Source organism: Balearica regulorum, chromosome 16 (assembly GCF_011004875.1).
Source record: "Balearica regulorum gibbericeps isolate bBalReg1 chromosome 16, bBalReg1.pri, whole genome shotgun sequence".
NCBI classification, from domain to species: Eukaryota; Metazoa; Chordata; class Aves; order Gruiformes; family Gruidae; genus Balearica; species Balearica regulorum.
The window spans coordinates 10,583,266-10,599,526 of NC_046199.1; the positions used below are offsets into that span (position 1 = coordinate 10,583,266).

At 47.3% G+C, this 16,261-nt stretch overlaps 1 protein-coding gene across 2 annotated transcripts in view; it reads left to right on the forward strand.

Annotated features, from left to right (window-relative positions):
* The window catches only part of NKAIN4 (sodium/potassium transporting ATPase interacting 4), a 53,356-nt gene that overhangs the window by 10,570 nt on the left and 26,525 nt on the right, over nucleotides 1-16,261 (forward strand). For both annotated transcript variants that reach the window (XM_075768688.1, XM_075768689.1), the window contains exons 2-3: nucleotides 15,147-15,284; nucleotides 15,783-15,863. In XM_075768688.1, the coding sequence (XP_075624803.1) occupies nucleotides 15,147-15,284; nucleotides 15,783-15,863 (219 nt within the window). The remainder of the gene's footprint in view (nucleotides 1-15,146; nucleotides 15,285-15,782; nucleotides 15,864-16,261) is intronic.

The following is a 16,261-nucleotide window of genomic DNA, read 5'->3' on the forward strand; positions in this document are numbered from 1 at the left end:
TTGCATTTAATGGGCTTATTTGCAACATGGATGTGGATGTTAGAAGGGGTCTTCTGGCCCAAAATCTCAGCTGCTTTTCCCAGAGACGCAGCGCAAGTCAGGCAGCTGCTAGGCAGAGCGGAGGGTGGTTCATGCTGAGTACATCTCAGGGTGCTAACCCCCAGGTGTCTAGATCCAGACAACCAGGCTGGTTCCTCCAGTTCTGTGCTGGACACGCACCGACCGAGCAAACTGTGGCACCGTACGGGAGGGCTGCAGGATCCACACCAGTGTGAGGTCGGGACAGCTGGCACGCACACCTCGGGGTGTTCTTGGGTCCTACGGTCTACACAAAGCTCTGCCATCAGACCAGAGCCCAAACCCAGATCTTCTGGATATAATCAGTGCCCAAAATGCACGTTCATCCATTGCTCCTTGTCACCATGCTTCCTCATGTCTTTAAATAACCCTGCATGGCTTTTATTCCTGACCTAGCCAGAGACTAACATCTACCTCAGGCGTTTTTGGAAAGGTTAACTTTCCTGCTCTTAAGTCATTGGCCATACCCAGTGTGCTCAGGATTAATCCTGCTGTCAGTTTAAACCAACATTAGCAGGGAAGTTAGCTATGAGAAGCTACAGAGGCTTTCGGGCTTCCAGGGCTGCCACTGACACAGCTTAAAACTGAGTTGTGTGACAGCCTGAAAGAACAGATAGGGTGATATAAAAACTCTGCCATGGCTTCAGACAATAAAGACTGTGTCTCCCTCCTGATGAATAATGGCTCTTTGTTTTATTCCTTAGATGACAGGGCTGTTACAACTGCTGAGAACTCTTCCAGTGCTAAATATATGTCTGTGTAATAAAGGCTCTACAATCTATGAACTGGGACTGAATGGATACTTGAGTGAATCATTTAAAGTACGATGAATTTCTGAAGCAGCTCATAGTGACAGGAGGTGGAGGGGCAGTAAACTCCTTTGCAGATCGCTTAGCCAAAGGATGCTTTCCTTGTGTGAGATGTAACCCGGGTTTCATGGCTGCCAAGTTTTTTCCTCGTTGTGGCTCCCATGGCCGTGTAAAGTTCCTCACTCCCAGTTTTGGACACAAACCTACAAACAAAGGGCATTTCAGATGGAGCTCCAGTGTTTGGTGGTGAGACACTGTGATTTTCTAGTAGAAATCCTGGAAACCCAATCCTGGCAGACTAAATGGGAATGCAGCAGTAAACCCCTTGTTCAACTGTGACCCAGGGCTGAGACCTCAATGGGATTTTGCTGGACCCCATCAGAAATAGCGATAGTTTGTAGCCTGCTACAATAAGGAGGAAAATGCTGGTTCTCAGTGCTGCAGTGTTGCCACGCTAGTGGAAGAGGCGATGCACAGATATTGTTGTTGCTGTTCTGGAGTCCACCTCAGAGCCTTGCCAGATTAAACTTCCTTGAAATTACTTAATGTAGCGGCAAGGATTTGAATTTCCATAATGTGGATTAGCACTTTTCTGTTTTAGCTAATCCTTGCAGAAAGACCTGCAAGCGAGAAGATCAAAAGACTTGAAAAGACTGGTCGGAAAGTTTGGAGTAGGCACAAGCCAAAGACGCCATCGTTCCAGGGAGGAGGAATCGTCTCGCACCTCCAAGGGGAGCGATAACAGCAGCAGGGAGGCAGGGCCATGTGTGCATGAAGCTTTGGTAACACATGCTAACAGAGGGCAACTCTTCGTCCCCTTTTGAGGCCAGAGGAGACCCAAAAGTTCAAGAGTGCCCCATGTCTGAGCTGCTGCCCTACAGTTTGGGGTTCAGTCCCTGCAAGGTCACCAAACTCTTGCACTGCAGAGACACGACTGCTACAGATTCGCTGCGAATGAACTTTGTTCTTCAGAGCTGCCAAAGTGGCATCTATTGACCAGCCTCTATTTTAAAAGAGGGTGTGGGGGGAAGGGAAGAAAAAAGAGGAAAAAGAGAAAATCAGCTCTGCTGTTGAATAAACCATGAGCCATTGAGGAGCGGCGAGTCAGCAGGGGAGGGGCAGGGGCAGCGCAGAAATGAAGGGGATGCAAACGTCATGCGAAAAATGAAGCACAGGAGGAGCCTGGCCATTGTGCGACGCTCTTGGAAACTTAATTGGAGAGTCGGTTGGTGGGAGGCCAAAAGATGTATACAATAAAACAGAGACACTCAACTGGGCTGAAAATGCAAACAAATTGGGTAGCACAACAGAAGAGATAAATTATGCTCATAAAATAAACAATGAGTGAGTGACACTGGATAAACAGTTACATATAATAACGCCACTGTTTGTCTCAGCCATCCTAATTGGGAGGCTGGGCAGCATCCGATGAAAACTCTGCCTTGCACATTCCCTTTATAATGAGGAAGATTTTCCCTCCCCTCTGAAAGCCTCCCCCCAGTCCCATTTAGCAGCAAACTGAAAGGCCTGGTTTCATTCCACTTTCCCACAGCAAACTCATCCTGGCAGGAACTGCATTAAGGAGGACAAGTAGAAAATGATAATAAATTGAGGACTTGCTCTTATTTCACCTTGTGACAAATCTATCCAGTGGGTGACTCAGGGAGGGTGATAAGAGCATGGACTGGGCTGCTGCTTTCCTTTTGACGCTTGGTCATGTGGAAAATAACCCCATTCTAGCCCTCACTCAAAAGGGCTTTCCTTTAAAAATAATGCTTTTTAAAAGGCAGTGAATCCTTATTTACACTGTTGGAAAGCCAGCAGCTCGCCTCCATCAAAGTGAACGTCACAGGTCTCATTTCATCATCTACTTGGACTGAAGAGCAAAAACAAAGGGGATGCTGCACAAGAAGCGATACGGTCAAGGCCATTAATAGAAGTGGGAGAACTTATTAAACCTTAGCCTTTTTTATTTTTTTTTAACCACTATATTGTATTGCTAATAAATCCCTGATGAGAATCTTTTGTTTCACTGAACTCCTCTCTCCGCCCTGAAGCACTTCCAGCACTCAATCTAGTTTGGAGCAGAGATGCACTCTTACCCTATAATGACTGCCCAGACCAGATTGCGCTTCCCAAGCTGCTTCATCAACCCGTGAAAGAGGGAGGCTGAGCTTCTGCCTCAAACGGGTGTCTAAACTTTTCGCCATCTCCATCCTTAGGTATTTACTTGTTTAATCTGTTTGAGCAATTCATGTGTCTCGGTTTTCTTGCTTTTATTGACCTAAGAAAAAGAGCGCTGGATCTCTGCTTCCCAGTCCGTGGTGCTCATGGAGAGGTGACAGCCGAGGAGGGAACCCAAGAGCCCGTCAGCCTTCCTCGCCTCCAAGAGCAGCGGGGACCGCGCTGCTGGGGCCGTGCCAGGGGCACCACCGACTCCTGAGCTGGGGGTGACAGCTCACAAGTCATCTTGGGTCACACAAAATTGGTTTTGCCTCCTAAAGTGGCTGGAAAACTGAAATATCCCTAGTTTACACGTCTTGAGGGAGGCAAGGGAAGCTAGATTTGTTACCTGTAATTACTAAGGTAATTAATCAATTATTTAAGTACGACTGATTTGCTTCCAGTGAAGCAATCGGAAGATGAAAGTCAATAGTGATTGATTCGTTTTCTAGGCACTTGGTAGAAGGGAAGTTGGTTGTGGGGATTGTGGTTATAGGAAAATTCCTGCGATACCCCGAAAGCCTCCGACAGTCCCTATTTATAACAAAATAGTCGTTTTCCTGTTTGTTCCAATTTAAAACCTTTCCTGTCAAAAGCATTTTACTGGAACCAGAAGCTGGACTGCTAAATGTTTTTCATGTCCAAAATACTCTTTCCTTCCCAGTTCTTTCTCATGTAGTGCTTTGATGACAGGCCTGGAAGTTTGCTAGTACATTCATTAAGGGACAGTTGGTCAGTATTTCTTTATGATATCTATTTTTCAGCTGAAAAAATGGCTACATGTTTTTTCAGCTATGGTTTTTCCAAGGGATATTTTTCTTTTGTCCTTTTTTAACTGAAATAAGCACATTTTTATGTTAGGTTGTGTTTTTTTGGCAGAGCACAAACAGCAGAGTGTTACTAGTGATGACTAAAACTCAGCTGTCGCAGTATGGGTCATTTTTATACTGACGATAGCGTGCATGAAATGCAAGCAAATCACTTGGCTCATTTGCAGCCAAACTCCTAAAATACCTCCAGCTTCTCATTTGCCTGAAAACTTTCCGTATATTGCTGTGAGGTGCAGAGGGGAAAGTTTCCTGGGTCAGTTTTGATATATAAACCCAATCCCTTCTGCAGTATTAGCTCATCTGCTCTGTCCTGACTTCCCAGCTGTTCATTAGACTGAAGTTACGTCCCCTGGCCGCGGCGGGCGAGGTAAGGTTATGGGATGAGCAGCAGTGGGGGGTCGGGCAGGCGGGCTGACTGGGCATCCTGTGCCGGGCATTGCTGGGGTTTGGTCGGAGCATCAATAGGGCTGAAGCTGATGCAGGCACGGGAGAGGGGGGAGTTTACCTCTCTGTTTGGAGAATGTGATGGTGAAGGGAAAGGTGAGGGGTTTGGGCTGGTGCTGCAATCCTCATGGGGAGGTTCCCAACCTCCCCATTTTTTTTACCGCTTCGGGCAGGTGAGTACCCGACGAAAACATTCTTGCAAGGATGATGTGATTTCTGCTGATGCAGGATGATTAGTATGAAATATTAAAGAAGCTTTTTACAAATACAGCCCAAGTCTCCAGCTATCCTCTGTGTAAAATGAAGGTGTTATTTCTAATTCCACTATCAAGATGGGAAGACCGACAGTTAACAACTGTTCTGGAGGGCTTTGGTGGAAGGAGCAGGAGCAGAATCAAACCCAGGAGGCTGATCCGTATTTGGGATAACACCGGTTTGTGCTGCTGTGTGTGGGAGCCAGGCTGGGTGTCAGTGCATCGATGCCCGGACGCCTCCGTGTTGTTCCCATGGGATCTTCTCTCCTGCTCCATCAGAGCCTTTCAGCCTGCAGCTGGATGTACGCTGTGCCTCAGGTCAGCAGATGCTCCAGCGCTTGACTGAATGAGGGCTTCTGTCTTTCTCAAGGAGCTGCTGCTCATGGCATCACAGTGGGGCAAAAAGCATCATATGTAGCTGCTGGCAGGTGGAAAGGGAGAGCTGTAAAATCATGGGAAATGCATCCCTTCAGCTTCACTTGTTGTCTCCCCCTGACCCCCCCAACTTCACAGCTAGGTATTAGGAAGCAGAAGTGCTAAGAGCATTTCTCTGTGTCCTGGTGGGGGAGAGAAAGTCCCGCTCTATGAAAAAAGGTCCGTTAGTACAGTAATTACCAGTGGAAATTTCTGGGTGGCTGTGCTCTCTCCCCTCCTGCTGCAGGATGATTACAAATGGGCTTTCCTTCTAGGAGCAAAGTTGCAGCCAGACTGTGGCAGATCCCAATTTCCTAGATTATTAATAATAACAATATCATTTTCTTTCTCCCCTATTTCTCACCCACCCTGCGCTTCCCTTTTAATGAATTCCCTTCTCTTGCAGTAGGCTCCACAGTGACACCAGCCTGATTTGTAATGTAAATAGGCAGCCCAGTGTAAAGTCGACCTGCAAGAGCACCGCAGGGCTCTAATTATAATTTTCATTAAACTCCTTCTGTTTACGAATATCCAAGCAATCTGGCATTGCAGCAGGAGCAAGAGGAAATTAAAGCAACACTACCACTTAGCTACAGTGTCAGGGAGCAGGGACCCAGCTGTTGAGCAGAAACCGAAACAGGGTTCCTACGGACAAAGTTTTGAAGAGTTATTTCAACTTTGGCATCCTTCCTCTCTGGAGCTTTTACCCCCATTGCAGAGCTTGCATGTTTTTCCTTTAGAGGATCTGGCCGGTGCGAGTGTTTTACACGTGATCTATTCGTGACCTAATTAAGGGGATCAGCTGCTCTGAGCTCCCAGTGCAATGCGCAGCAAGGAGCTGGGGGAGAGCGGCCGCTGAGCCGGCCGGAGCAGGACGGGGTGGGTGGAAGGTGCGGAGCAGAGGGAGAGAGACCGTCAAGCAAAGGGGAGAGAGGGGAGCTTCATCTGGCAAGGCTCTGGGGGGTTTCCACAAAAGATCAGTGACACAGAGACCATTTGTGCATGCGTGCTGGGGAGCATCCTGCTGAGTTCAGGAGTGCTCTGACACGTAGAGCTGTGCAGAAAGTGGGGCTTTGCTGGCCATGCTACATGGACACCAAGAAACTCTCATCCTCATATTCCCCTGGTTGAGAAAAACAGCTTCAGGTGGCTTCTGCAGGTGTGTTGCCTTCAGAGATGCATTTTTGTAACTCAGGCTACAGCTGACCCTTGGTGAGGAGAGAGTGCCAGGCAAGTGCCAGCCATGAATTAGATTTGCAGGGGACACTTTTGTTCATTAAGCTAAAGGCAGGGGATGTTCTCAGTGGCCCTTGGACACAGTGAGTCTTTCTTGGGCTGTGTGTGGACAGGACAGAGGAAAAACTGAGCTTGGCTTTTCGAGCCTGAAGCAAGAGTTTCTTCCTCCTTTGGGAAACTGCCAATAGTATATTTAAGGTCATAATTCAACTTTGGGGTAAGCAGTGGCAAAATAAAATTGCAGTTTGCAATAAGTTCCTATAAAATAGGAAAGCTAGCCATAATTTTGTCTAAACTGCATCAGTCCAGCTGGTATCTCATGGGCTTTATATACCCTGTGAGTTTTGGTCCAACCCCTCAATGATTTTAAGTCTTTTTAGTGCACTTGAGAGCTCACGGGGATCTCCGAGCTGTTCCCAAACAGCTGCTCCCACATCCAGGAGACTCCAGAGGGCTGCATCATTAGAAGACAGGCTGGGCAGTCCTGGCCCAAATAGTCCTTCAGTATAGCCTCGTACATCCCGTCGATGTGTTTGCTGTCTCCCTCCAGCAGCAGAGCTGGCTCTTTTAGCTAAGCAGACAATGCTTACGATAGCAGGTCCAGAGAATATAGGGTATATTCCCTATACCAAACAACCCCTTGGCTAATTTTTAAGTATTTTCACTGTTTTTCTGCATTTTCCTGCATCTCTGTCACGTGAATGAGACCAAACTTCAGATAGCCTTCCTGGCTGAGCAGAGGCAGGGATCACAGAATATAATGCTCTGTTGGTAGGAAATAAATCTCTCTATTAGAAAATTAAATTCCTGCTGATCTCCAACACTGCTCTGCCTCACAGCCTTTATAGTGTTTAGATGGCTTCATAAATGGTAGCAGATCTCCCATGGGAAATGGCTGGTGAGTTAATGGCACATCTTTAATATACTTCACTCAATAGGGAAATTTGTGCTACTGGTGAGAGAAGCCCCCCCCCCCCCCCCCGCCCAGTGCTGAAGCTGCCTGCCACACCGGGATGCTGTTTGTGGGGAGCAGCAAGGATGTTTGCCCAGGTTCATCAGTACGAGGTGGGCTAAGGTAGGACAGCAAGTCCTCCAACAGGCGAGGGAAAGCCAGGACAGCCACAAGCGTGGAACCTGAGCCTGGGATAAGGCTGTGCCTTACGGAGCCTGACAAAAATGTCAGCCACTTGTTGAAGAAACTCAGTTTTTATGTCTGTTGCAAGTACAGTCACGTCCCCTTCCTTCCAGTGCCCCCTCTCTCTCCTGCAAAGCTGGAGAGCCAAAGCTCAGCTATGAAACTGAGGGAGGAGATAAAAGCTGGGAGCAGGCGAGAGCATTGTGGGCACAACAGATTAATTTAATTATGTTTGGGAAACTTAGGTTTAAGTGTTGATGCAGGTTACAAATAAAACAAGTTTGTCATTCTTGTCAGAGAGCTTTTTTGCCTGGATCACAAAGGCACCTGCTTATTAATTTAGCCTGATTGCTAATCTCGGCAATCAGCAATCACAGCAGCACGCAGTACTTCGATGCTATCAGGAGACACAAGCAGGAGCGAAGGGAACAGAGCTGCGCGGGTATCTGATGCTGCTGCACAGACACCTCTGCATCCCTGAGGTCTGACTGAGCCCCGAGGCGAGATGTGGTCCAGGAAAACCAAACGGGCCAGAGGCTGTGTGGGGCGGACGGAGCACAAGCTTCACCAGGCACATCACTGACCCCGATCTGGGAGAAGTTTAGGCAATACAGGGCAATTATTTTACTGAAACATTCCTCCTGGGAAGCAGTCTTTTCCTGGGAGCTGTATTCTGAGCACCATTCAGAAAGTGAGTGCTGGGCAACCTTTTCTCTCCTCTGCAATGTTATGTGCAAAAGCCAGCTAATTAACTGTACTGCTGATCACCCCGATTAGAGGGTTGGGGAGCAGGGGAGGGCTGCCCCGCTTGTGCTGCACCTGGGGATGTGCCATTAGGTAGGCACCAGGGACTACAGAGTCTTGCTGAAAGAAGTACTGCCAGCTACTGCCTTACACCCCAGCGCCTTCCCTCTCCCTTTGCATGTCCCTGCTGTTTTGCCCACTACGTGGCCCAACTCAGCACTTGGAGAAAAACGGTATAAGAGGTTTGTGTGCATGAATGCTTGTGCGTAGCCCGTGTCTCAGCTGAGCAAAGCTGGTGACTATACATGATGTACCAGGAAACCTCAGTCCTTCTGATGTCGGAGCCTCAACTCCAGGCACAAACAAACAGGCTTCTGCACCGCTACAGTGCCAGTCTCATCCCTTATGTTTAGCAAGGATCGCGCCTTTTCTGGAATGCTAAACAGCATTTGGGCATGTGGGACTGAATAACGACATATCTTTGCAGCTAGGATATTTCTGAAAGGCATCGGCAGCAGAAAGCATAGGGATCAAGGTCAAAGCAGCGGCACTCCTGAGAGCATCGTTGCCAGCACTCAGAATGATGCAGGGAGGGGAGAATCCAGAGCACAAAGGTGCCAGGCCAGGGGGGAAGGAGGAGGCGAGGACTCGAAGCCGCGCTGTTTAACAGCAGGATGCTCCGGGCTTCAGCAGGGAAGTTGTGCTGAACCCCACCGAGGGGTTAATTCTGCCCTGGCTCTGTGCGGAATGGTACTGGGGTGGGAGAAGTCCTGCTCTGTGCACGGTGCCGTCCGAAGGCTGTGTTTGCTGGAGCATAACGCCCCAGGAGCGGCCAGCCCCGGCTGCAGGGCAGCGCCGTGGTGTGCGGCTCGCACCAGCGATGGGGACTTCTCCAGCTGCCTCGAGGGGGCCTTTGGCAGGCATTGGTCTTCCGGGCCATCGCAGTGACCGGTTTGCTTCTGAAACATAAATGATTTAAAGATATAAGGTCTGCTGTTGGAGGCCTCTATAACGTCTGTGTGAACAGAAGGGGTTTAAGCAGCTCCTGGGGAGGAAAGGGACCAAACCGAGCAGCGAATGGGGCTTATTGTATCCCTTTGCCAGAGTGACCAAAGATGTCTGAGAGACAATGACAAACAGAGACCTCCTGAGCAATTAGTCTCTTGACCTCTGTGGGTCAGCGCGGGATGCTGGCAAAGGAGCTGTGGATCACAAGGCCCCGAGGAAGGTTTCCTTGACAACACTTACTGAAGAAAAATGAGATTTCATGAATGTAGTGGGTATTAGCACGTGAGATGCTGGCTTTAGAAGAGACAAGGACGTGGCACCTAGCAGAATGAGCCCCTCGGTTAGGGGGATGTGAAGTAGTGGCTCACTGAACTGCTTTTTCAGATAAACTCAGTTAAAGAGCTATTACGACCACTAATATTTATTTAGAAATGCAGTCACTGTGGTAAAAACCGTCTTATTGTTTAATAATTTTTCTGCCCACAAAATCTCCACCTTGAATAAGCACTGGCACAGAAGGGAATTTTCTGCTCACCACTGGTAGTTTTATCACACTGCAGCTTGGTTTAAGATTCTTTAGATCTAGTATTGTTTCACCATTTACAAACACAAAGCAATTGTATAGAAAGACTATGTATAATAATATAATATATCATAATAATACCAATAACACAAATAATACCAATACCAATAATAATAATACAGCAGACAGATGCTTAGTATTGCCAAACTTAAAACTGAAAAAAACAAAAATAAAGATATTTGTGTTCAAAATCTAAATAGATATATATTTTTAAATTATACATTTGAGACTTCTTAATTTCTTCCTGCTGTTGCAGCTAGCTGTACTTAAATTTTCATCCTTACATGACGTGTCATAGGGATAGCAGTACTGTGACTTTGTCCTGAACTCAAGCCGTCAACCATTACATAGCCAAAATTCCTCAGGAAATCAATGCAAGTTTTTCTTCAAGAAAAGACCCATGACCTTTTTCAGTGAAAGTCTTGGCTGCTCCGATGGTGTTTGCACAGTAGACAAACAAAGAGCATCTTCTTAAAAAGCAAAGCCAGCTGGCAGGAAATCAAATGCTGAATCAACGCGTCGGGGATCAGCCAGGCAGCTCGGAACATCACAGGAGCGCGGTGGTGACCGAGGGCTGCAGCTGAGGCTCTTTCTCAGTTCAAACTAGAGAGAAAGTAAATACAGGGGTTTAAGTTGCAAATTTTATCTGTGTTGAAGCTGTAGATACGCACGCAGGGGTCCGAGGCAGCTGTGTACACCACTGACCAAGGGCAGTGCAGGAGTTGGGGCAGGCTGTGAGGCTATGTGTCCTTCTGGCAGTGAAAGGCAAGGAGTAGCAAAAGAGTTTTCAAGTTGCTTTTTTATAGGCCAAGCGAAAAATTGTCTAGGTTTCTGGGTAAAACTGTTTTTTGGGGTTTTGGGTTTTTTTTGCAGGAATAGCTTCCTTAGGTCCTGGCTGGCCCATAGCAGTAGGATCAGCCTTTCCCATTTGTTTCATTTATTGCATGCTTGTAAAATTATTTCTAACATTTAATTTTAAAAAGAAATTTCTTATTAAAGCTGAATTTGGAAAGTGTAAAAGCAGGTTTGCTTGCAGGAACAGATACATATGGATGTGTGTGTGTAGGCAGGACATCCTCTTTGCATACCTGTGCCTGTCATTGGGCTTTCCGAGCATCGTTCCTGCATCTGTACGAGTCATGTCAACATCTTGGAAGTGATATTTGTTACCTTGTGTCCCAATTGATATCGGAAATGCAGTGAAAGACACAGATCCAAACCAAGTAAGATTAAAGGGCTTTAAAAGCTTAATAAACTAAGAGAAAATCTAGCTGATGATAACATGACCTTGATAGCAGGCTATAAAGGACAGGGAGTTAAAGAGTTACAGGTAACTGGCTTGTTCATCAGCATCCCTTCTTCCTTAGCAGTACGGAGGCACAAGGGGAACAGGATGAACTCTCCAGCTTATCAGCATGACAGGAGCAACAGAAGAGAAAGATGAGGGGATAGAAAAAAATCGAGGGACCAGAATTTAAACAAGCACCCCCCAGCCCATGTTGAATCAGTTCGGAGTGTTCTGCTGGCATCGACATCTGCCAGTGACACTGTCTTGCCAGAGCCATGGGAAATGCAACTGGAATGGTTTGAGCCACCCAACAAGGAACTGTTCCACATTTTGAGATGTTTTCTAAGACCATTTTCCTATTCTGCAATGGGCTCCATCAGGCAACGCTCCCCTCCAGCTCAGGTACAGCTTCCCTCTCTGGTGAAGTTTTACTGGTGTAAAGACCTTGAGCATGTCCCGTCGTGTTGGCTTACAAAGCCCTTCTTTGCTCACTGTGTGTGAGCTATGTGATAGGACTCTGTAAACTGCAGAACATCTTCTCTGCCTTTCTTATCTTTCCCAGCTGTATAAATGAACGATGGCCCAACAGAGAGCTCTGGCTTGTTTTGTTTGCCTGGCTAACAATTGCTTCACATGGTTATTTGCTATTCCAGTTTCACTCAGATCAGCAGAAATGTGGTTTATTTCAGGAGAGAAAAGTCTGCCACGACTATTCTGATTTTAGTACTGCAACAAATCATTTAATTTAAAGAATGAAAGGTAAAAATGTTCTATGGGTAGGGAAGCAAAAGGAGCAGAAGGAATACTGGTTTTAATAAGAATAGTCATAAAGAAGAAAAATTTGTCCTCCCTGATGGAAAGGTCCTGTCAGCTTTGAATGGGTTGAAACCTGTGCCACAATCTGTGAAATTTCTCTTTACAACCAATATCTCTAGAATATAATAGGCTTTCTCAATAGAGTAGTGTGAATCATCGTAAAGAACACTACAACAAGGATATTACTCTGCAGAAACTTGGCAGCAGCAGAGAAAGATGGCATTTCCCCTGCTCAACAAGAGGGATCCAGGCTCAGTACGAGGGTGCAGATGTATCAGTACCCGCAGGCAGGGACAAGCCCTGGCCCTGCCATTTCTGAGCCAGGCTGAAGGAACCAGGACTGAAGGGTACCACGACATTCTTCACATCCCAACCCCAAACATCAGCCCTGCTTATCTGCAGATCTCAACAGCATTTAATGACTAAGCTTTGCACACAGACCTGCAGCGTAATGAGTGAAATGGTTGTTTATCTATTTGTTTTTAGCAAATATTTCCTTAATTATGCTAGGTTCCTGGGGGAATGGGGACAAGTCCACCCTAACTTCAGGCTACATTTCTGATGGCTGGATTGCAGCACGGACTCACCACCTGCGTGTCAGTAACACAGTGTTCGACTTTCAACAGTAGCATTTGCGCTTGGCATCAACACACATCTTACAGAAAATTGCTTTTATTTTTATAAATGAGGAAACAGCTTGCCTGAGCTCGCACATCACACAAAGGCGTACCGACCCAGCTCCCGCTCCTCTTAGCGGAACCAGTGGACAGGCACAGCTGATGTCTGTACCAGCTGAGTCACGCCTGCAGCTCCCAGGGACACAAAACCATAAACAAATGCAGAGAAAGTGGCAAAAGAACGTAAATCAGAACAGAAACAACCTGGAGACAAGGGCAATTGCAGTAAGGAAGAGGGAAGTATGACATGAAGCTAACTTCTGGGATCACGGGAAAAATCCAGCGTGGTCAGGGACCAGAGACCTCTCCAGGAGCTGTGCCCCAGTCTGAGGTCAGCGTAGATTGGCAGGTCCATCTCCAGGACGGCTTGGTACCTCTCACTTCACAGACAAATGTCTGCCCTGGTCCAAACCAGCCAGGAAACATCACGAAGCTGTGGAAGGACAAGCTTTCCCCTTGCCATACAGCCCTAATGGCAAATGTTCATTTGTGAGAAGAAAACACTTTTCCAGACATGGATGCCCTGATTCTGGAGTGGGAAAACTCCTGGCAGAAGGCATAGGTAGGAAGGATGTGTCTTTATCCCCCTGTTTAGGGCCTAAAGGCAAGAGGCAAAGCTGAGCAGGGCGTTATCTCTGCAGAACACACCCCCATTGTGTCCCCTCGACTAATTGATGCTCTGTGCAGCACATACTCCCGCGCTAATATAACACACAAAGCCAATTAAATGCCTGATTGGATGAAGCGGTCACAGTCAAGTGACCCATTGCCAGCCAGTCAGGATTCAAAATTTCCAAATATCATTAAGGTATGTGCGTTAATCCTCTCCTAAAAGATTAAGCGGTTAACCTATTACTGCTGTTTCTGATGAGATACAGAAAATCCGCTGTGCTCGGGGGGTGGGGGGAGCAGGCTGAACGGTGAAATGAGCAGCATTTGCCCTGTTCCAGCCCCGGAGCCCTGTGCGTGGCCATACATCACATCTCACAGCATCTTCCAGGTGGTTCAAATGGATCAGAACAGGGCAGTGCGTGTTGCTTCAAAGGGAAGACTAATTATTTTGCAGAAGAGACAGATTTGAAGACTGCCTCCATTCCCTCCCCACTCTCTCTGCCCCGCTTTGCCAGTGAAGAGAGAGGTCAGAGAGGGAGAGCTGCTTACCACCACCCTGACTGACCACCCTTAACCAGGGCTGCTATAGATTTCTTTGAAATACAGATTTTTGTTGAACTTCCAAGCTACTGTTGAGAACTGCAATACCTTCCTAGCCCAAGAGAGGTGTGAGGGTGATTTCCCCACTGATGCAGGAATAATGGTCATTTAATAGATGTGGCTTCCCTCATCGTGTGGCTTGATGGGGACCCACAACCGCTCACGTCCTTAAATGCTTTAAGCCATTACAGAAGCTCCAGTGCTTGGTCCCCAGCTGCCATTTAAAAGCCAAGCCAGGAAAAGATGTCACATAGTGGAGCAGGATCATCCATGGTAAATGTCTCATCAGTAGTAAAATTAATATTAACTATCAAGGGTAAATTGTCATTATTTGTTAAGAGTAAATAAATATGAAATGCAATAATGCAATCCTCACATACTACTATGATAATTAAACAGGCTTTGAAATCTTAACGGGGAAATGTGCTGTGCCGTAGCACGAGTGGCGTCGCTGGTCAATGGGAGGAGGTCGGTTGCACTGCCTTAGTGAAGACAAGCAGAGAGAAGATTTCTGCATGAGGCTGGGCACTGGGGAAAAACCTGCAGGAACCATTTTGCTCCCTCCACTCACTGTTTCTCCTACAGACATAGTATTTAAAGGCTGTGGGGATGTAAAGGCTAACACGTAATTGCATGTTTATTGTGCTCTTTCAGCTGCGTGTGTAACACAGCAGTTCAGATCCAGGTGACCAGTTGCTGCTGATACACAGACGATGGCTACAGATGAAAGGCACATCTTTATGCAAATATGATTTGAAAATCAGGCCCAGAACTTCAACAGTAATGGCGTTTTATTTCTAGAACATAGTACTAGCCTTGAACCATGTTATTAGTGTGGGAGAGGAACACAGCCTGTCCTGGAAAACCAATGTGTTTGCAGAATTTCTTTGCTGGGTGGCAGCATTTTCTGTGGGGCGAAGGTGGAGGAGATAGTTTCCTCCTCTCTCACTTTGATGGATGTGTGCTGGAGAGCAGAAACACGAGAGGTGTCAGGAATGATGGAGTGGTACTGAAGGCTCTGACAAATGAGCTTTTGCAAGTCCTGCTGCAGCCATTGAAGGTGTTACCATCCCGCTGCTCGCCTCTGCCCTCTGCCAGGGCCACCTCCCCATTGCAAAGCGCACAGAACTGAGGACGTGCCCCCACACAGGCACTGGAGCTCACTGGTCTGCGTTGGCTTAGCTGTTGGAGGAGATGGGATGCGTACAAAGTGGAGGGGGGGCACGTAGACACATGTTCTGTCCTACTGACCTGGTTCACAGGGAGTAAATTGCTTTGGGAATGGAGTAACATCTTCAGCTGCTGCAGTGATTTGCTCAGGGAGCATGTCAAAACCTTGAGAATAAACATCGTGAGCCCAGAAGCTGTAACTCTCCTTTTCCTTTTCCCTTCCAGCTTGCGGCATTAGAGAGGCAAGTGTTCGATTTCCTGGGATACCAGTGGGCCCCTATCCTAGCCAACTTCCTCCACATCATCATCGTTATCCTCGGCCTGTTTGGCACTATTCAATATAGACCTCGCTACATAGTGGTGGTAAGTAACAGCCGTTTTGTTCAGAGCTGTACAAAGCCTTTCACAGCCTTTGCTCTGGTGGGATATGGCAAGCGATGAGGAACTGAGTAAAGCCCTGGGAAATCAGGCACAAGCATTGTAAACAATTTTAGCAGGAGGTGCTGTGCTTAGGAACACTTTGTTCTGTGCGCTGCACTTTTACGGTACTTACTCCGAACTTGGAAGATGTCAGATAATTATTACTGGTACCAAAGTAACACTGAGATACTGCACAACAGACAGGGAGAACTAGATGCTGGACAAAGGCATGGCAGAAGCTCTTCCTCCCTCCCAGCTCCTGCCCCTGTGTCTCTAATCAGGCAAGGGACCATCTGCATGTGGGAAGCAAACAGAGGAAGAGACACCGATTGCAGTGCTGACTCAGGGCGTTTAACTGCCCCCAGCTGGATCACATATATATAAAGTAATTCCAGTGACGACTTAATGATTATTGCTTCTCTCCCCCCCATTCCTTTCTAGTATGCCATCTGGACTGCAATTTGGGTCACCTGGAACATCTTCATCATCTGCTTTTACTTAGAAGTGGGAGGGCTCTCAAAGGTGAGTGGGAGATTTGTGGGTGAGTGCCCAGGCTTTGTGTCCAAGGGGATGGAGCTTAGCTGTGGGACAGGTAGGGGGCTGTCTGGGAGCAGGTCCTGCCCCCTTGCCTATGGTCAGGGCTGCCTTACTAAGGGATAGAGGACTACTGCTTGTTGTATGGTAAAAGTGGGGAGCTAATACTGATTTCTGGAGCCCTTTGCTGGTTGGTGCAGGTGGTGGCTGGAATAAACCCTGCTCTCACAGCAGGTAGAGTGTATTTGCTTTCTAAGGGTGAGAGCAAGCTGGGCAGCAGAGCCAGCCTGAGATGGGTTTGAGAGCTAATTCCCAGGTGTGGAGGAGGTGGCTGAGGAAGGCTATGAGCCAACTAGATTACAGCTGATCCTCTTGTGATCTGATAA